The 22,480-nt window shown below is 35.7% G+C and overlaps 1 protein-coding gene across 1 annotated transcript in view; it reads left to right on the top strand.

Moving 5' to 3' along the window:
• Window positions 1-22,480, top strand: part of ARMC2 (armadillo repeat containing 2) — a 65,560-nt gene that overhangs the window by 5,735 nt on the left and 37,345 nt on the right. Inside the window, exons 4-8 of the mRNA XM_086631969.1 lie at window positions 785-992; window positions 4,666-4,716; window positions 14,450-14,520; window positions 18,283-18,375; window positions 21,306-21,481. Of these exons, the coding sequence (XP_086488095.1) occupies window positions 785-992; window positions 4,666-4,716; window positions 14,450-14,520; window positions 18,283-18,375; window positions 21,306-21,481 (599 nt within the window). The remainder of the gene's footprint in view (window positions 1-784; window positions 993-4,665; window positions 4,717-14,449; window positions 14,521-18,282; window positions 18,376-21,305; window positions 21,482-22,480) is intronic.

The following is a 22,480-nucleotide window of genomic DNA, read 5'->3' as shown; positions in this document are numbered from 1 at the left end:
AAAAGTAGTTTTCTTGCAGATGGGAAGTGACTTGACTTGGTTTCCTGCACACTGGCTCATAATAAAACGTGCTGGAACTCTGTCTTCGATGAAGACTCATTTGTAATAATGACCGTTTTTATGTTGCCTGGGATTATTTCTTTACCTGATAAACTGAATATCCCACTTTTTACCTTACTGCAAAATAAGTCGTATACTAAAAGCACTAAACTTTACTTCATTATTATGTGTATATTCTTTAAATTTATATTTACATAATGTACCCTTATATGTAGTTTAATCCATTAACCTTAATGAGTTGATGTTACTAATTGAAGAAGTTGAGAAGCTAATGTGGTTATAGCCTGAGTTTGCCTCTTCTTCTCTTTGGAAATCAACAAATGTTTATGTAAGTTTTTTGTGCAGATGCTTATCGTGTACATACACCATAAGATGGTATGAGATAACAGCTACCTTTTGCCTGAGTTCCTTCATAATATTCAGATCCTGAAATATAATCACTTCGTTCACTAGATACAGTCTACCTATCTGTGAAAGGGAAATTAAAAAAAATAGATGAAAGATTAAAATGTTAATACACAGAACTGAAAGACTTGAAGAAATGGTGTTCATAAGAAGACTGACTATTTTGCTCTAAATTGTCTTAAGCTTTCTCACCTTTTAAATTGATACAAGCAAATTTTGATAACGTAACATGACAAACAGTAATTCATTCTGGGCTCTGTTGCGTGTATTTATTGTGTAAGAAACGCTTCTACAAAATTATTCTCTTTGGCTATTTCAGATGAAGAGAAGCTCTATTCTGAAGAACCAGCTATGATGAGTGCTCTTTGTAGAAGTAATGATAAGTCCTTAGCGGAGCAAAGGTCATGCACACCATTTAATGATGAAAGTAAACAATTAACTTGTAATGAGCATATCAGTGGCTTGAAGAGGGAAGACTTCCTAAAAGGAGCTGCAGGAAAGTTTTTATTTCAACTGAGAGGAGAAAGGTTGGTATTGCTTGGGTATGGTAATGTGCACCTTCCACACAACCCACTTCCTAGATATTCAATTGTACAAATATCGAAATGTTTAAAATTGATGACATTTGAAGGCAACACTATTTAAGCATTAAAACAAAACTATGTTTAGATTATTAGGAAAAAAAAAAATCTTTATGCTTCTCTTCTTACGAAGTTTCTACACTCAAGAGACTAATTTGTCCAAAAATTGTTGGTAAGAAGTTGCTTCATAGTAAATAACTTTAATTTTGTTTGATCATTGACATTTCAAAACTGTCTTCTAAAAATTGCTTATGGAATATTCAAGTTTAAATTCAATGTGCTTGTTTTTACAGTTCAAGCTTCTTGTTTGAGGGTGCTATGCATTCTTCCCTTAGCTCCACATGTTTTCAGTTCTGGAATTGGGGAACAAAATACAGGCTTAAACTCATTGGCAATAAAGGCAAAATTTTTTTGTGGCTTTGATTTTTTTTTTTTTTGTTCTTTTTTTTTTCTGATGACCAAACAGGTGTAAGAGATTAATGAGGCTTTTGTGCATGCAGTCTGTTTGTACTGAACCTAGATTATTACACGCATTCTGTAATTCACAATTAATTTTTTTTTTATTTGGATCTGAATTCTTGCACAGGGAGGAGTAGTCCGTGGCACTGTGTTCAGTAGATGTATCGGTTGCTGCATTAGTAGTTGGACGAACAACCATTTTGTGCTAATAACATTGATAGATCTGGCAATTTCTACAGCAAAGAATGAATAACACTTTATTTTCAAAATACACCTGGTCACTATTGGATATGAATGTTTGCCAGTAAATGTCTTCTTTCTAGCATGTTTTTATGCTTAGGAAGAAATTACTTCCCTGGATATTCTTAAGTACCTTTGATATTAAGGAGTATATTTTTAATTTTATAATCTGAAATGCCTTTCATTTACTAATTTCATAGTAGTACTGAATAGTTTAGAGAATGTTGCCCATTGAGGCTGTTACAGCAAATGATACATACCAGAGCTATCGTAGCACTCTTATATTAAAATTGAAGACAGGATTATTTTATTTTATACAAATTCTGAAAGTCTAGAGACTTGTCAGAGCAAAGAAGTTCATGAGTATGGAGGGAGGGAAAACGAGACAATAAGCCCAGCGATGAAAAGTTGTGGGTGAATGAAAGGAAAGCACCAAGGAGAATGCTTCAATGCAAAATTATTTTCTCCCATTAAAATTGGTGACCCAAAATACTTTTTAGGTAAAGACTGTATGCATTATCATACTACATAAGTTACTGTGATTTGACTTTTATTTAGTAAAGCTGTGATGTGAAGTACTTTAGTGTTGCAGTTGACTTGGGTAGTCAGTTAATGGTGTCCAAGTGTCTCTAATAAGAAAAGGTCAGTTGATACTTTCACTAATTGGAAAGAATGACCTTCCTTCTGAGTCATAATTTTAAAACTTGCAGTTAAGTCATTATGCATCCTTGCTATCTGTTCAAAATTGTATGCTTATCCTTTATAAGCTTGAGAGCTCTGCAACTTTTTGATTTTTGGGTTTTTGTTACTAGTGCTTTTAACAATCACTCATTCATATGGCGTGTACCATAATCATTCAGTTTTCTGGGAGCCTGAACCATAGAATGTCATGATTTACCTTGATTACCGTGATAATTTTTGAGAATGACTGACTTCTCTATTGAAACATTCTTAGGAATGGCAAAAAACGTCTATTACTGAATAGGTTGCTCATTGCAACACGAAGTCTTATAGAACGTTTTCAACTCAGTTTCTCAGTGTAGGAGGAGTTTTAGAAAATATAAAAAGTTGAAAGGGGAAAATTATATATTTTCAATTTTATATTCAAATATCATTATGCATACTTAAAGAATAGTTTGTCAAGGTTTGTTTTGCATAAGCTCTGCTGGCTTAATTTCTTTATGCCCTGTTAACTAACTTCTCTGACTCTTAATGTGATAGCAAAGATACTAATGATTCTAACTGAAAAAGATTGAATATTAATGCATGTAGCTTGTCATATCCATGTCTGAACTAGGGAAAATAATACTAGAGTTAGTTGAATCTCACCTTTCTCTTATATTAGATCTCAAATTACTGGCCTTAAGATAATACAGAAAAGTGTTTTCCAATCTTGTTCTGACTAGTTTTCTCCAAAAGAAGAGTAACATAATATTCCTCCCTGTTTGTGTGTTGAATGCAAGATCTGTATTTTTGAATGATGCATCTTTACCTTCTCCTGGGGGTTGTGCATGCTTTCTGTGTGCTCGAGACAGAGATGATTTTTGCCAATGTTGCCTAAGAGATGCTGCCTCTGCTGCTTTGTACCCTCACACCGAGGATCACTAACAACATTTAGGTGCTTGTATGGCTTAGAGTACCAGACATACCTGCAATATGCATAAAACTAATATAAAATGCTTTCCCTTTAGTAAAGGACAAAGATTCCCGCATCTGTATCAGCCCAAGCAGTTCATGGCATTGCATGATGGAATGGCTTTTGGTAATCTCAGCTGTTCTCATGCATTCTAACTCCTTGCTAAGACTTATGCCAATAAACACAGTGGTTCAGTATTCGCGTGTGATACTACGCGAGTCAGGGAGACCTTGATCTGTATCCTTCTCTGAGTTCAGAGATGTCATTCTTCGTCTGACAAGACAGTTGAAAGATATCACAAACCTATCCTTCAATATAGTTTGTTGAGTTTGGTCTTGGTGGGAGTTTTATATAAAAGGTTCTAGTACCATAGAAGGGTTGTTGCGTTAACAGAGTTTTGGAATTCTTTCTCAATAGAACATGTTTACAGGTACTGGATGATTGGTATAATTAGATTGCATCTGCTATGTCATAAATACTTTAAGCATCTTGTATGAAATTAAAAAAGATATTTTCTATTTAAATTCCATTGTATTCAGGAATAATAGGATGAGAGCTTACAGGAATATGAAAACTTTTATTACCTGGAGCCCTGTCATTCTCTATGTCAAGCAGTTGTCAGCCTCAGTTCTGTATCTTAGTGATTTAAAACCTTTACAGGAATTAAGCAAGAGGATTATAGAAAATAGTACACTTCATACAGGTGAAGGTGCATGAGGCTCTCTACTCCCCTTTCCCCACAGTTCCTCTATATGAATCAAAACAACTTTTCTAATAAAGCTTTGTTTCTTTTAATGATCAAACTGTAGAGCATGCCAAAATGGCATGGCAGATTCCTGCCGTTAATGCTATTACATTTATTTCAAAAAGAACAGAAGGGAAGTATTTTATTCCAGCAAGAGATTTGCTCACTTTCCATCTCAAATTCTTTTTTTGTCCCAAGGACTGATGAAAAGAACGAACAGTGCTAATTAAATCACTACTGCTTTATAAAGATACTGGGGGGGGGGGAAGAGAAAAGGACCTTTTGAGAGGAAGAGTTATTTGTCATTTTGTTTGCAATTCTGTTTTTCAGATAGCCATCTAGTTAGAATAAGTATATTAATTGAAGCAGATTGAATTTATTGACATGTTGCCTTAGGAAAGCAAGGAGCAATTTCTGGCAATCATAAGGAAGCTAAGTTTTGTTTACATCTTCATCCAGCCATTGTGCTTTGCCATCTATTGTGATTGCTATAGAAATGAAGCTTCTAAAATGTTTTCTGCATTCATATATTTCAACAGAAATGCCAACAGTGATGGCAGATTTGCTGATGAAGAGCAACAGTTTCCCTGGTGAGAAAAAATGATTTTTATTTTTTTTTCCCTCCAATTTCTCAATATTCTGAAAGCTTAGATGTCATTCCAGGACTCCTTAGAAACATAGATTTCATAGGTGCCTTCAATGAGGAAAAGCTTGGTGCCAAACAGTTGATTCCCATGTGGCCTGCTGCACACTTTTTTAAAAAAGTTATTTATATAAATAGTTGCAAAAGGATTAGAAGGTGCTGTAAAGAAGATATACTATGCCCTGTTCTCTGTCCCCATTGCTGGCCTTACTAAATGACTGTTTGACGGAGTCCTTGAGAGGTATTCATCAGCTGCTTCCGTAAGACTGGTTTCTGTTTCTTGTGCTTTTTAGAGTTTTGGAATGCTTCAATAGAAAATGATAAAAGCAGCGGACAAATGAATAAACTGGAAATTGCTTCTGTCTGATTGCTTAAACTAGCTTCACATCTGCACCCAAAATATTCATTCCTTTTCACCTCAGAGAAGAGGATTCCTACAGAGGAATTAGATTTCTTTCTTGACGGGAACACCCATTCTATTTTGCTCTTGTTGAATTTTTGAAACCAATGACATGGTTTGAATATTAGTTCGTTCTATGGTTTAGCTGATACTACTGCAAGTTGTCCAGACTTCTTTCAGGACTTGTCTTTTCTCATTATGAATATTCACAACTTCTGGAGTTCTCATAAAGACATGGAAACAGGAAATTAATCTACTCCTAACTAATCTTTCTCTGTTTCTCCCTCAATTCCACTAGCTGTTGAGACCACTAATTTAAGAAAGAAACAATCAAGTAGTGGGAAGGTTTTTACAGGTGGAGCTTTCTGCAGTGTTTTCCAAAGAAAGTATGACACCAACCCTTCCCAGAAAGTGCTTGTTTTTGTATAGGGTTAGGGGATACTGAGATAAAATTGAGAATGAAGAATTCTTTTTTTCAGATTTTTTTTATAGACTTGTGAAGGAAAGAGCAAGAAGGAGCTGTTCTCTCTAGTCTCTTCACTTATGAAAGAGAGTGGAGTTTAGGCTCATTTTTACTGCCTACTCCAAAGGGAGTCTTTCTGCTCTAGTCATTAGTTTCAGGATAAGGTCATTGGTCTCCAAATCTGGGAGATCTAGGTCTTGAGAGTCCTTATTACCAATTGAATGGTAATTCTAGAATGGCAAAGTGTGCCATGCATGGGGTAAAGAAGGAATGCCAATTCAGTCTAGGTAGGACTATTGCGGCCATGGATTTAGATTGAATTTTTGTTTAGAATGAGGATGCTTATGCAAGATTCAAGTTAGGAAGATGTAGATGCTGTGATTTTCAGACGCCAATATATTCAGGCTAGTATTTTAGGTGTTTTTTTATGGTTAGAATTAGGCTGTCAGTTGCCTGCTTGCTTAAAGATACCCTACCACAAATAGATATTGTTAATATTTTCTGTATTAGGCAGAAGGTGCAAAGACTGTGAAGAATAAAAAGGATGAGAATGTAGATTTTTCATCAACCTCTGTTATTCTTTTAAGCCATACTATTTAACCTGTGCATGAAGTTCTTCATCAACAGCCTGTATAAATAGAATACTATATGCTTTTTATCGCTGGAGCTGCCATAAGTAACAGACTATGCCCATGACTGTGTTTATAAAGGAATTGTTATTTGCTCATCTTTAGTATGACTCAGAGTGTAGCTGGCCTATTTGTCAGTATGTTTTTGCAAATAATGTTGCCTTTCTGCTATTTATCCTTTCTCATATCAGTGGTATCAGGTATAGCTATAGTCTCAGTTACAGTTTTCATTTCCTTTGATTTTGTCTTTTCTGGTGGTATTACTTACGATATAATCCTCTACGATTCTTGAAACAATTTCAGGACATCTATATTATAAGTTTTTCAATTATTAGCATACTTTTGAAAAGCTTTATAGCTCAGAAACAGGACTGACTAGAGGTTTGTGTAATTGGTTTAATACTTTTAATTTATATTTCTTTTAGTTGTCCACAAGTAATTTACTATGCCTCCTTTATGTTTTTTTTAAAAGGAAAATAGTCTTTAAAAACTGGGGTGTTATACTAGTTCTTTTTTCTTAGAGGGGCACCTATTACTTGTTTCCACATTGTGTTTTTATCTATCTTGTTCTTTCCTGAGATGACATCATAGAAAGGAAAATTCAGTGGTAGTTGATCAAAATAGGGACACATTCTTTTAAATGTCTCAGTGACTTTGTCCTTAGTGATGGTCAATTCTTTATCTAAAAAGAGTGCCTTTCAAGTGCTAAATTCTGGGTCAGGAAGAAATCACCTGTTTTAAAACAAACGAAAAACCACAAAAATATATTCTCTACTACTCAACCAATGAAAGACAATACAGAAAAATGATTCTGATGTCCTTTTGGCAACATAAAAGGTCTGGATAGTTTAATTAAATAGGAATAAATGGATTCATGAGAAATGCAAATGTTAATTGGCATATGGAATAAAAAGTAATTTCTATGAGAGTGAATGATAAAGCAAAATACTAATTTTTCTCATTTTGCCAAACGCTAAAACCAATTCCTACTGGTTGCTTTGGCAAAAATACTAGGATGTTGTTTACACTTCCTTTCAAAGTCTACAGAGCAATGCCTTGTTATTAAAATCAGTAACTATAGTTCAGAGTTAGAACTCTTGTTTCCTGATCACTAAATCCTTGTGGTTGGAAGAATCACAGTAGCAGAGGGCTTATGTTCTAAAGTGGTGGTTCTGAAGCATTGTGTAACTGAACATTGTCTGAGAAAACCAGTCACAGTCTCTCACTTGCTCCAGCTCCGCATCTGACTCCCTTTCTCCTTTGCCTTGAGGTTCTTGCACCACCTTGTCCTTTGCTGCTGACTCAGGGTCTGCTGCATCATCTTTCTTGCCTGATTCCCAGGATCACTGTTAGTTCCTTTTAACTTTCCCGGGAGCTGCCATCCTTCTTTTTGAGACAAAGCTGCTGAGTCTGACTGCTCTGATACCCAAGGCTCTAGAGCAAGTTTATCTTTGCACTGTGCTCCCCAGTGTTCCTGCTAAGAGACCTGATGAGTGGTTCATGAGACCACAATTTCGAATAATTTAGAAAAAATGATAAGTGGCAGTTAGTATATAAGCAACCCGTTGGCTGGTACGTAGAGGGTTGTGCAGCCATCCAGAGGGACCTCAGCAGACTGGAGAAATAGATTGACAGGAACCTTGTGCAGTTCAGCAAAGGCAAGTGCAAAGTCCTGCACATGGGGAGGAACAACCTCAGGCACCAGTATATACTGGGCACGGTCCAGCTGTGTGGCAGCTTTGCGGAAAAAGATCTGGGGTCCTGGTGGACACCAGGTCATAGAACAGCTTAGGTTGGAAGGGACCTCAAAAGATCATCTGGTCCAACTGTTTGTGGAAAAGGAAACCTAGATGGGGTTTTCTAGCACCCCGTTCAGTTGTGTCTTGAAAACTTCTGCCACACTTGGAGTGCTGGGCCCAATTCTGGGCTCCCCAGTGCAAAAGAGATATGAAGCAGCTGGAGAGAGTCCAGCTATGAAGATGATGAAGAGAGTCCTTCATATGAGGAAAGACTGAGAGTGCTGCGACTGTTTAACCTGGAGAAGAGAAGGCTTGGAAGGGGTTTTACCAAAGTATATGAATACCTGAAGGGAAGGTGCATTGTGATAATCTCATTGGTTGTGTGACAAGAGCTCTTCCTTCTCCCCCGTGGCAGGCACTCAAAAGAAGAAAAACTAGTTATTTACCAGTGATTGTTCTTTTTAGAGACTTATTGATTGCCTATACTTTCACAAGACATCATTGCAGCTTTTCATTTTGTAGTCCATACAGGAAAATACACAACTGCTTAATAGCCAAATTATCCTTATCCTAATTAATAGAAGGCACGCCATCCGGGATACTGCTAGCATTAAAAATAAACCCAGATTGCAGTGTAGATGTAGTCACACACTGAATACACATGTCAGTAACATCTGAAAGAGCAGTCTTTCTAAATGGCATATCTGTTTCAGGATTACCCACAATCTGGGGAGACTGAGTTCTGGTCTAGTTTGAAAGAACACCTTTGTGCCTAGTAGTCCTTTTGATGCATCTGGATTGCCCGAGCAGCCCCCCAGGCTCTGCTTAGCATTGCTCTAAATCTGTTCTTATTACCTCTTAGTGAAATGTCATCATTTTTAGGTGTAGATACATCGTGTCTGGCTTTCCAATGCACACAACATATGTTTTTAAAATCAGATGTTCAGTGCTTGTATTTATGCATAAACAGTCTGCATCTTTTACTTTATCGCAGCGCCTAGGCTGTTTTTAGAGCTTTGTGAAAAGTTAGAAATTGGTCTCCTAGATGTTTGAAGACCTGAAAATATCGATATATTGTGGATCCAAAATAAAATTTGTAAAAATTCGAGTCACATTTTTGGGTTTTAAATTAATTAGAAGAAAGGGAGTTTGTGGGGGCTGAAGGGAGTGGAATGAAGGAAAATACATTGGGGAGAAATTGAGTGACTATTGGGGGAAAATGGAAGAAAAAAGAAGAGGAGGAGAATGCATCAGGGTGGAAAACATGAAGGCAGAAACTGAAGGAGAACTGCAGGGAAAGCACCCCAACAGCACCCTCTAATTACTAGAGGCATCTAAGAAGCTTTTTGGTCACTGTTAGAAGACACTGAGCAAGGTGGACTTTCAGCATGACCTATTATGGCTTTTGTATATTTTTATTACATAAATAGCTAGTATACTTTTGGATTAAGTACAACTGGTTTTGCTCACTTAATCAAAATAAAGACAGAAAATAATAGGGCTCTAAGGAAAAACACCGAAACTATCAGAGGCTTAGATTTACTTATGAGGAAGGAATTTAGAAGATGAGAATTGTGGTTCTATAGATACAGAAAGTGCTCTGCAAATATACATGTGTAGAAATTGTATGCTCATAATTACAGTTTTCTGATTTAAGAGAAAGGGCTTCAAAGAAATAAAAGGAAATTGAGAGGAAATAAACTCAAAGCCTTAGAAATTTATTTTAAAATAAACTGAATACCACCCCCCAACTAAATATTACTTTACTTTAGAAAATGCTACTAGAAGTTTCCAATGAGGCCAACATTTTATCAAGAGCACATGGATGATAAGAGATCTTTCATGTGGCAGCAGCACAGACTGAGGCTTCTTATCAGGAAGGAACTTCTGAAGAGTGAGATCTTTCTGTGAGTGTCTGTACTTACCAGTTTTATGTCTTCTCACACACTAAAAAGAGGTAGTTGAAGAAAAGCTTTTGGACTAACTAGACCGTGTTCCATTTCATATTTTTATAAAATGTATGTAAACGTATGTTCTTTAAATTTTAGTAGTATTGTAGTTTATGCAGGTGGTGCCTTCAGAAGGCAGTGTGCTGGGTATTCTTCCAAGTTACCTTTTCTGGTTTAAATGTTGCTGATGTTTGAGATTTACTACTACTTGGAAAGTTTTGTGTGGAGCTGACTGAGAGAAAATGGTGTTTTGTCATTCTCCATAAAGTCCTTGGATGTTAAACCTAATATTGCTCTTTTTCTGTCAATGGAAACCAGTTTGGTTCTTTTGATGTCTTCAACCACCCCCCGACCCCGAAGAAGTTGCCTTAAGCAGTCATGTAGAATTGGCCAACAAAAGATACCTATAAATACAAAGTTAAGGGTGCTTTGCAAGATCTTGTTATCTTCTGGATCACAAAGTTGGTAATTAATTTTAATTTCCTTGTTTAAAATGGAAAATAAGTGTATTTCCAGACACCAGCTAGTGTCTACTGTGTATGACTTCCTCACGGCATTTACTCAGGGCATGCTATGCACTGTCTGCATGTTAGTAGCTCACTGCCTTGGTAAGACTCTGTTCAGATTCTAGTTTACGTGGGATAGTCCCAGTTCCTATCTCTACTTCAAGAGAGAAAGTCCACAGATTAAGTTTACTTGGGTGCAAGAGACGAGGCTCATAATCTCTGGAGGAGCAAAATCTGTGATATCTTGGCACTTGCAGAAGCAGATAGTATGGGATTTAACAGCCCCTTCCGTATTCACTGCCCTTATCTATTGCTCATTCCCTGTTAATCCTACTCTTCTCTTTGAAAACTAACCCTCATATTCTTCATCCTTTATTGCATATTCCTTAACCTCAGTTACCGCGCTCCTCTATTCTTCCCTCATGTCCATATTTTCTAGTTTTGCCTCCCAAAGTTGTAAGAATATGTAGGTCTTACAAGAAGCTTACCATGAGGAGAGGAGAGGGTAGTGTCCATAGGGAATGCTTTCAAGTTCGACAAGTCAGAAAAGATGATCATGTTCCTTTTTCTTTCTAATTAAGCTTTACTACCTCTGCAAGGTGTTTGTTAGAGACAATTCTGTAGATAAACATTAACTTCTTAGTATTAGGCTGTGTGACCCTTTTAACAGGGAACTGAGTAACTGGCAGGGCACCAGGGCTACATCTGTACTAATAATTAATAAAAATTAAACAAAGGAGTTAGTCTCTGGCTTGGTGGCCAGCTGCTGTGTCATGGGTTATGTTAATACAATGAAAGTATTTTTAACCTCCTCCCTACCACACACAAAGTGCTGGTTGGGAATGCCCCTACTTCTGCTTGCCTGTGTCCAGGCATTTGTAAAGGAAAGTACTCCCTTTCTTGGGCCAAAACCATAGCAGGGACCATGCTAAGGGTCTAACTGTACGGAAAGGTGTGGCCCAAAATTCAGACCCATTGCCAGACTCTCTCTTATGAGTAAAGAGGTAGCCAGACTCTCAGATGTTTAAGGCTCAGCAGTATGAGGAAAGAGCCCAAGCACTCTTCTTCTATTGGGATCTTACACTCACATTTGTGAATCGGCCCTTGCTGTTGTGTGCAGCTTCTTTGGAGAGAACTAACCTGATTCTTTGCCTTTGGGATATGGTTCTTAGAAATGCAGTTTTCCCTGGAATACCACTGAAGATGAGAGTTTGCAGATTTACCATTAACAAGAGGCTTATGACAAGAGCAAGCAAGTAAATATCTAAACACGCTGAGTTTCTGTATAAATGCTGCTTTCACTTAGTTAAGTATTCTTTCACCAGGGAAAAATACTGAACACACTGCTGTGGTGCTGGCTTACCTTCCTTTTGGAAGTCCTTATAATCTGTACGTCCAAAAAAGCAGTGTTCCTCCTAGGGGCTACTATGATCTCTCTTATATGAGAGGCATAGTGATGATCCAGTTGCCAAGTTCTTTTTTCCTCTGTAAATCATCAGAGCCTCTGCCAGTTGATTTCTTGATGAGTCTCTTATCAGATGATCTGATTTCTGCCAACTGACTTTGTTTCCAAGGCAACCACTCTCTTGACAAGCCAGTTCTCTTCAATAGTAGGTAACTTATTTTTTGGAGTATGTTGATTATGTTTTAACTGCATAGTTCTTAACAAGATATTGCTGCTTAAGTTTCAGCCCTTTCATGAAAGTGAAAAGATAACAAGAAGCAAAAGTCTCTGTAACTAAAATGGAGTTGGCAACATGGTAAGGATATGTAAAGGGATTTTGTAATCCCTCACAAAATTCATAAATTGTACCTACTTCCTAAAGATAAGCCTGCCCATCAGTCCTTCTCACTTATGTACGTATTCAGTGTGTTCTTTTTCTGAAAATAATGGGAGTTCCAGTTAGGCTGTTTAACTTATGAGGATGTTTCCCAAAAGTACATAGAGTTCTGTGAAAACCAGCAGGACGGCAATCTTCTTTCCTACTCATGAAGGTCTCTAAACTGGTTGATATTAGTGTTTAAGAAATCATGAATTCCAACTGAACTTTTTTTTTTTTTTACGCAGGTCAAACTTTGACATGGTCTTACCCTTCATCTTGCATATGTGGTGTTTCTCTCTGATAAGTGTTCAGGTTACCACATCTTTTGCTTCAGTGTCTTTTCCGTTCATCTGCTTTTGTTTCCTATGAAACTTGTAGGATTGTCATTGTTGAGGTTTCTTGGATTCATCCTGTGGATTTACATTTTAGCGGAAGAGGCACAGACTGGATATAGTTACAAAACTCTCTTTCTGAGGAAGGGAAACTCATACATCCATATTCATATAGGCAGATAGTGTCATCGTACCTACATATAATTCTGAAGATATTGATTTCTGAATATAGCTGGGTTAGTATTAGGTGATGGAAGTTGTTATTCTCTTGCTTATCCAGTGTCCTTTCAGGTTATAGCCTTCATTTCAGGGATGACTGAACCTCATAGAATCACTTCTTAAACTTTTAGTGTTTGTAGGACAAGGTATTCACATAAATGGAACCAAATTTTGATTTCTTTTAATACACTGAACTGTATTTAATGCATGCTCTAGAAACCCTCTTTCTTATGAATGTTAGTCTATTTTAGAGTATAGGTGCAAGCACTTGTCTTTTTTTTTTTTTTTTTAAAGCATTACTTCCTCAGAGAAGTAGGAATTACCATATATGAGCTGAAATAACTTCAAGATAGTTTGTGTAAGCATTTAGATTTTGGAGCACTTAAATCTTCATGCTGTAAAAAGAAAGCATTATTCACTGTTAGCCATAATGAAACAAATATTCCTCTGTAATGTAATTGCTTGAGAAATTTTTGACTGATCACAGTGAGCTATCCAGTCCCTTTTGTAGGGAAGTGATCTTACAAGAGCTTTGTCTTTTATTCTGTCTCCATCTGTTGATAGGATGACTTACATCTTCTGTCTGGACTGGCAGACAGGATTTAGGCACCAGTCCAGCAAACCGCTTAAACAACAGTTTAGCTTTAAGCCTTACAGCAACTAAATTAACAGGTTTAAAAAAAGGAAATAATATTACTAACAAACTACTGTTATCTTTAGAATGAAATTTAGGAGATTAGGTTGTATTGGTACATGAACTATAAATGGAATAAGAAGTGTTAAATTAAACATACACTGAGAATAGAAAATAGATGAAGACCTTTGTCTTTAGTACAGAATTTGAAGGAGGAAAGATTCCTGTTTATTAGCAAAGAGAGTCTATATCTTGTATATTTCTTTTAGGTCAGTGCTGCTTGAGCATGTAGCTAGGCAAACAGAATAGATTTATCACAGGTGTATGTAGTAGCTTCCTCTGGCCAGAGAAAGACTAATCATACAATCAGGAGGAATTACGGCGTTACTCACTGTTGCTTTACAAAGAAATGATGACATACATGTTTCTTGTACTAGTGACCAATACACAGTTAGCAATAGTTCATAAGCTGACCTGGAAATTCTAGTATTTACATTAAAGGCTACTAAAGTGTTTGTTTCTTTGAAAATTCTACTCATTAAATATTTTAAAAGTGTTAATTCTATCAAGAGAAATCACTCTCCTTGTGAATGTGTGAACTTACAGGTTTAAGCTAGTTGAGCTTATATTCAGTTAATGAAACTGATAATAAAATAAAAATTGGATCTCTCTGAGTTCAGTCTGGTTCAGCTTTGTTTTATCATACAAGTGGAAATGCTTTAGGTTTTGTGTTCCATAATGGTGACCTCTTGTGGTGTGAGTATGTCAGTATTTCTGAAGGAGCTTTCTGTAATACACACTGGAGGAAGTTGTATTTATATGTCATTTCTAATAAGCAGATAACCTACTAACTTAGTAAAATAACTTAGAATCTTTTCTAATTAGTTATTAATGTGCAGATCTCATACTGAGTGTATGTGAAGAAAGAAGCATTTTCAGCATTATTTTCTGATGTACTTTGTGTCTGTCTATACTGTATCTTTTAGTGACCAGATGAAAAAGTCTGGCACGAGTTCATCATGGCCCAGGAGTACAGGCTGGAAGAGAAGAGTAACAGGTACTTCATAAAGCATTTCAATCTCCAGTCAAAAAATGTGAAATACAGTCAAATAGAAATAATACAATTTTTGTGATTTGAAGATCTTTCTTCTCTATTCACTGAACAATATTTTTATTTTCTAGATGTATTGGTTTTTTTTTACTGTTGTTGGTAAAGAGAAACAATATTCAAGAGATCTTCACTCTAAAAATCTGTTGCTATTTTCTCTCTTGTTTCTCCCATATGTAGGCTTAAGAATTTGCCAATCCATTAACACCTTGTTTGCCCATCACTTTTTGTAAACTGGCATAGTTTCACAGAAACTAATAAAGTTGTGCCAAGCTGTGTTAGCCGAAAATACAGATTCTGGCTGCCCTGTAGGGATGCATTTTGGCAATTTTACATAACAGATTTTAATTAATATTTTCTCATAGCTGGCATGTTTCATACATGGCAAGCGCATATTCGAGAGTCTGATATGGAAACCTGAAGTTTCTACTGTGCTATTATTATGCTTTATTGCTATTTTTTTAGAACTGAGAAGTTGCATTATTCTGGATCATTCTGGTGAAGGCCGTGACATGCTCTGCTTTCATTTCCTTCAGAGGAGCTGAGAATATTTACCATGTCATGGGAGTTAGTATTCTGTGGGGCTGTATTTTCTATGTCTATAAGCCTTTTGATTTATTTGTTCTGTTTTATTGGTGCTATTGAAAAAATCGTGTATTATTAGGATTGTTTCTTTATATATCTACTAAAAATTATGTGACTTCTTTAGTTGGTGCATACTTTATCTTTAATCCCAGAATCAACAGTAGGATAGCAGTAGGAATTCTCAATCGTTTCTTCTCTATAGTGAGGTCCTAGAGGGAGTTTTTATTTACAGATTATTTCTATTTTCTGATACGATTTGTGTTTATACTTTCACATTTTACAGAGGAGGTGGACTGTTTTACTATTGATATATTCGTAGCCACTCAGTATTCCATGAAAATATGGCTAAACATGGTAAGTCAGGCAGTACACAGCTTTTGAAAGCTCAGTGTTGCTAAGGCTCTTGTATTTACATGCTAAAAACAGCAACCAATAAATGTAGACTGATTAGTGATTATTTTTTTGACCAGAATGCAAAGCTGTGGTTAAGACCTATGAAAACTGAGACAACGAACTTCAACTTGCTGAATTCTTTTGCTTGAGTTTTTTTGCTGTTGAATCATGATTCGCTCAATTAGAAGGTTCAAGACAGCTTCCGCGGTATTTTAAATACAGCTAGTGCCATAACTTTTTATCAGCACCTTAAAAATCTCCTAGGACTGAGACACATGCCAGTTTACAATTTATTAGTGTTGCTTTTCTTTGTAATAATTTATTTCCTGTTGATTCTTATTTCTAGGATTAATATTGTTTAGTAAAAACTGATTATCTTTTTTTTTTCCGTAGTTGCAAGAGATGTTTCTTTAAAACAAATTATGCTTTTATGACTTTTAGGTTGCTATATTTTTCTGATGAGTGTGAGACAACTGCAGCAGAGTGGCACAAAAAATCAGTTCTTTCTGTTCTGAACTAAAAATTAAATGGGTTTTTAATTTTTTTTCTAGTGACCAGTTTGATCGAATCTGCAAATACATACATGAACTATTCTATTTCTTGCTTAATAAAGCTAAGCATGTGCGTAGTTAGAAAGTCTCATCTTTCAGGCTGAGAGATAGCTACAAATTGGAAAGAAAAGAAGTAATTGAGTCAATATGTGGGTTTTGTGGCAGGAAGAAACAGTGCAAACTATTCTAGTGTTCTCATTTCAGCTGTGTTCTTATATTATCCAGAGCAGAAGTTTCACTTCATTGCAAATGTTGCAGTGTTTCATTAATTAAGCTACTTATTGATCTAAAAAAGACTATTAACTCCTCTGATCTAGAAAATAAAAAAGTTCTGCAAAATAAGTAATATTACCTAAAAACATATACTAATATGTATATATGCACACACCAACAATATATAGTTATTGTAATAACATACTTACAAGTTTGTTACTTATGAAACAGCAGCATTTTGTATGATCTGTTGAAACAGATATAACTGATAGATTCATTCTGTGTAAAATATAGGTAGATAGGTAAAGTTCATACAGATACACAAAGAGAGTCTGGATTTTTTTAAAGAGCAAGCTTTTTAAATAGTCAGGTTTTTAATTGTTTCACTGTTCCATTTAATGTTCAGTAGACAGTCATTTTTTTAAGGTCTGACATGCTGTTCTCATGATGCAAACCTCTTAATATCAGTGTTCCCAGGTAGTACAGTATTTGTTGAGTTTGATAATCATTATGTTAAGATTTTATATTGTCATTTAAGTGCAAGAGCTAGTGAACAGTAGGAGACACTTTCTGACAAATCTGCTACTTAAAAAATGTATGTATTCTAGTCTTAATGGCTTTCTTCATGTTATTTAGTGGAGTTCTGTGACTTCTATTTTATTTAAAAAAACCCAAAACAAAACAAAACAACAAGCCAAACCCCATTGTTATACAAAAAACTTTGGTTGCTTGCAAGATAAGGAGCTTAACCTAATCTCGAACTCCAAAAATATGCCTACGTGCACCTTGTAAGCAGTTGTTAGATCCTTTAAAACTCAAGCTGCGCAGAAACCCTGGCTCTTCAGCTGTAGTGGAGTGGACCAATGGTAAAGACCGGAATTCTGTCACTTCACACAGTGGCAGGTGAATGTGAAAAGGATGTTCAGCAAGTTAGAATAATTCCCAGTGATATTGCATCCATATGAAAGTCAGTCCTGGAATCCATTTTTTAATAAACAGTGTTTCACCAGCTCCTTTGTCCAATCTGAAAACAGATCCACACTCTCACTCTTCTTTCCAGAAGAATTTCAGACTGATGATGTTTTGGACCAATTTTTAACTTGATGTCTGCTGATAGACAGTTTTTGTCTTTTCAAAGCAAAAGTGTAAAAAAAAAAGCTGAAATATGTGGATTGTGAAGTGGGTGAGGTTTCTGATCATGAACAGTAGCTCTTTCTCAGTCACTGTGGAGGCAATTGGTTGAGAGAGGCCGAGAAAACTGAGAGCTGGTTGCCTTCAAGATTTCTGACAAAATTGGAGGCAAAACATCTTTCAGATATCTGTAGTTTGCTGTTCGTTTCCCAAGATGCTGCGTAAGGAATTGTTTAACATAACAAAGAATAGGAGAGAAACATGTGTTTTACAAAAATTTAGTCGAGAAGTCCTCAAAATTAATTGCACAAAGTGGTTAGAATTGCTAACAGGATGTAATAACTAACAAGACTATTCTTCCCTAACTGATCAGTGTCAGTTAACCAAGCTTAGTGTAATACTGTGCATGTGTACTGGATAAAATTGTACAATCCTAGAGAATTGTCTCTAGTACAGATTTTTTTTAACAGAGAATAAGCTGTTACGTGGACACAGAGCTGAAAAATAACAGGGCATGTTAATGTAAAAGTAGTCATTACCTTCCAATTCAGTGATCGATGAAATATTCATGTCAGCATAGAAAAACAAATCTGGCTTTACAGTGCAGCTTTACATATAAAAACATTTATCCTTCTAGTTTTGTTGGGTAGTGTTTTTTTTGAGAAAATGTAAATAAAAACAAAAGCTCGAATGGGTAGAATGACCCAGAATATAGCAAAATGTGACATTTTTAGAGATACCTTTTCTGACTGATGAATAAAGTATTTGTAGCTATTTATTTGCGTAAAAGTTGAAAGCTTGGCTGAATATGTGGTTTTGTTTTGAATGTATTTTGAAGGCTTAGAGGGTGAAACAAGAATAAATGAATCAGAAGAGGAAGAATTTTTTTGGCATGTAAAGATTCTACCAATTCTGCATGAACTGGAAAAAGGTGGGTAACACTGTTCTTGAAAGGGTGTATTTTCTGTACTGTTTCATGCAGGAAATGTAGGACTCGTTTGTGTTTACTACAAAAGAAAAACAGTGGTTGGACTATGTAGCCTCTTATGCTTTGCTTTTTTTCTTATGCTTTTTCATCATTCAGTGACTTTGCCTTGTAAAACTGGCCTGAACAACTGTCTCTAGGTGGCCCAGCTTGAGCACGTGGGTGGTGCCAGATGACCTCCAGAGGCCCCTTCCAACCTCAACCATTCTATGATTCTGTGGAAAAAAAAAAAACCAACCAGTTTAGAGAAGATCTTGTCTGATTAGATTACCTTATTTTAGACAACATAGTTCTGCCAGTTTAGCAGTCAGTGATGAGGCAATAAGAGTAAAGTACTGCACAGATTCACTGTTTTAAGCACAGACTGTACTGAAGGTCTCAATTAATTTCAGAAAACTAAGGAAATCTTAATGAAAATTTCCATTTGTGCTTGAAGTGTTAGGTGTCTCAGAAAATTATGTAGTGACCCAGAATATTGAAGCAAAATTGAGTAAATTAAGTATGACTTGAAAGATTGAACTCTGAAATCCATTTTAATGCTTCATTCGAAAGATTGTCTAGGTGACTTCTATGGACATTATATTTATTTAAATGATGGGAATATAGAAAGTAGATTTGTTTTTATAAGTGGCTAAAAGTGAGTGTCAGATTAGAGGATTGATTCTGTTTTACAGGATCTTTTGCAGTGTTCATACAGATTAGAGTTGGGTTTTTTTTTTTGCATAAAAATCTTGCAGATGTTGATGAGTTTGAAACACCTGTACAGAACTGAGTGATTCCCAAAATACATCATTATTTTAAAAAGACAGGATTCTTATTTCCACATCTGTCACTGATGTGTAGAAAAACAGTGATCAGGAAATTTGAAAACAGATATGCAACTTCAGATTTTCCTTGCTTAATGCTGAGATTGTCAAATATGAGCCTCTGAGTTAAAAGTTTTGCATAGTGAGATGTTCTTTATAGGTAAGGAAAATATTATTTAGAGATAAAATCTAATCATGTCTTTTCCTTGTCATGAATGTAACTAAGGAAAATCAATTTTCATAGCCCTTTTCTTCAGTCTTTACTTGATTTGATTAGTGTGTTGAGGTTTTTTTAGCTTTTTTAAAAACTTGATTATGGCTTAGTTTTTCTAATAATACATGAAATTATTTAGCAATACTTTCTCACCAGTTGATTGAATGTAGTGTTACAAAAGAACCTTAAAGTTCAGAGTTTTTCTGCTTCTTGAATATTCACACAGATTGTAACTGAATTGCATCATTGCCTCCTGCAGCTGCATGTTATATTGCTTTATTTAGGCTGTTTACTGCACAATGGCGGTGCAGTAATTTTTTCCTATCAAAATGAATATTAGAATACTGTAATTTTTACATTGGTAATTCAATATCTTTTAATTTTGTGTGCAGTCACTTGCTTCATACCCTTCAGATAATTCCCTACACATCCATTTAGGTCACGTTTAGGTTCTTCACATATTAATAGAAAAGCCTTTTTCTTCCCCTTTCTCCCTCAAAAATAATTGCAGAAAACTTTCAATTCAAAAACAAAGCTGAGGTTTAACCTGGAACTTACTATCTTATGATATCATGCTCTTGAGATGATTGTTATATGACAAAAACAAATAGAACCCCAAGTCTCTTTTTCTAGAGGAGCAAATACTTTATTTTGTTACATTCCAGTACTCCAGAGAGGATAAGCTTCAAAATGCCCCATGAGTGACGAATAATTTTTGTTGTTGTTAATTTTGATGAAATGGAGCGGAAACCTTTCGATTTTGGTTCCTTGCCACTCCGCTTTCACTGCTTACTGGAGCAAAGGGTTTAAAATCATGCTGAATTTGTTAAATTTTCTGTCATGATGGGAGTAGAAGTGGAATAGTCATTGCCGTTCCTTGAGTAGGATGATTACAAATTGAGAGCTTCCAGGCGCCGCTCAGCATGAGAGGTGAGTCCTTGAATCTGCCTACAGATTTGGGACCTTCGATGGGGTGGTTTTTGTGATGAAATACATATGGACAGGAAATTATGACAAGTGCTTCGTCTACTTGAATATGACTCTTTCAGCTGTCAAGTACATCCTGAATAAATGCAGAGTTTATACAGGCAGTTTAAGTGGGTTTATATGGTGCTTTATTAGTGTCACCTTGTAGACAAAAGGAAATGTAAGAAAAGAAAAAAAAACCCCACACACCTATTTTAAAAATAGGCAAGACTTTTCCTTTTCCCTCTGAAGTAAACATGTACATGGTTCCATTGTGTTGAGATGCAGATTTTGTAATATTTTACTGCAGGTTTTATTTTTGTATTTTTTAATTAGCGTCTGAGGGGCTCAGGTTAGGAGGAAGATGCCTTCTTTGTCAATAGGCTAACAGTCCACTCAAATATATCTTGCACCTCTACTATGCATTGGAGAGTTCTAACGAGTTTTTGCATTTACTTGTTCTTAATCTCAGCAAGGTTTGATACAGTAGGTTATGCATATGGGCAGAAAAAACATTCCTTAACTGTTTCTTTTTCATATGTAATGTTTGGTGGAGCTCTTTAAAGAATACTTTCAGATTCACAGTTTCCTGGTAGACATTTGGTCAGTCTGATTATTAAGCATTAAAGGTGAGTTTCATTTTAGTTTAGGTATTATTTTGGCTCTGTGATTTCTTGGCTTGAGTCACGTCTTTGTGAAAGAGAAGAATAAAACTGTTTCTGAGGATCGCATTATCGTTTTAAGAGATTTATTGGGCGCCGTATTTTTCTTGTTGTGCAACCCATTCTTTATTTTGTTCTCCTGTGTCTTTGTCTATTGAGATGCTCTGAAAAAGGTGACACTGATAATTATTTTGTATTTTTCTCTCCCTTCCCACCCCCTTTAAGTAGAAGACAATATAGAAAATCTTTGTCTGGCTTGCACCAAGCTCTATCAAGCCTTGAATGAAGGAAATATGCTTGGAAAAAGATTTAAACGAAGAAGTGTGCTTCTGAAGACATTATATAAACTTGTAGACATTGATTCAGATCCACTTTGCCTGAAACTGGCAAAGATTATTCTGGCTGTAAGTGTTTTAAAATGCTGTTTGGTAGAATGTGAAGCTCAAAATTGTGAATTACAACTTGCATTTTATTTTTCATTTCATACTTTTAAACTGTGTCTAAACTAACCCTTTCCTAAGCACAGTTTCTGGCTGTACAGATGCTAGTCTCCCATTCATCCAGATCGACACTTGTTGGACCCTATTTTTTGCAGAGAAATTATGTCTGGGGAGGAAGGAAGGACACAAAATAGGATAGCTGGTGTAGGTGGCAGGAATATTGCTTAGGCATGGAAAAGAAACAGTATCCTAAGCTGGGATAAACATGCAGGAATTTAAACCAAAAAAAAATTTTAAAAATTACACATGGTAATTAAGCTTGGGTTTTGAATAACATCTTGACTTTATTAAACATCTTTGAGAATACCAAACCAGTTTTTTTTTTGAAAGTAATCAAGTATATTATCTCTTTCTCTAGTATTTCTGGTCAAAACTCTCAATTAAGTTGGTGCTTTTGAACCTGTTGGTTCAGCTTCTACTAAGAAAATATGGACAGTCACTGATGAAAGGATACCACCTAGCATTGTGTTGTAGCTATTTTAGTAATTAGTGTGTGTGTTGAGGTGGGGGAATGTGGTTCTCCTTTAAGGTAGCGTGTGTTATTTTAATCAGAAGATATAATTATATATTCAGATACTACACAGTAGTGCTTATAAAAAAAAAAAGTTCTATTACAGGCATTTTTCTGTTGAATCTTTTAAAAATCATGAACAAGAGAAGAAATTGCCCTTGAAATGCAGAGGAAAGGAAGAGATTTGTCATTGTATTTTTAACACTTTTACTTCCTTTACTTTTACTTTACTTTCATGATCTCTCAGTGACTATTAGTACATCTTAAGATGTACTTGTTTTGCGGTATTTGAGAAAAAAATTCATTATGACATATACTGTTATACTGGAGTTCTTTGTGGTATGGCCCTAGATGGCAAATCCTGTGCAGAATGTCTTTGTAAGAATAAATTA

The sequence above is a fragment of the Tauraco erythrolophus genome, chromosome 2, assembly GCF_009769465.1.
Source record: "Tauraco erythrolophus isolate bTauEry1 chromosome 2, bTauEry1.pri, whole genome shotgun sequence".
NCBI lineage: Eukaryota > Metazoa > Chordata > Aves > Musophagiformes > Musophagidae > Tauraco > Tauraco erythrolophus.
The sequence above is the reverse complement of the archived record's forward strand: the minus strand, read 5'-3'. Positions and strand labels throughout refer to the sequence as shown.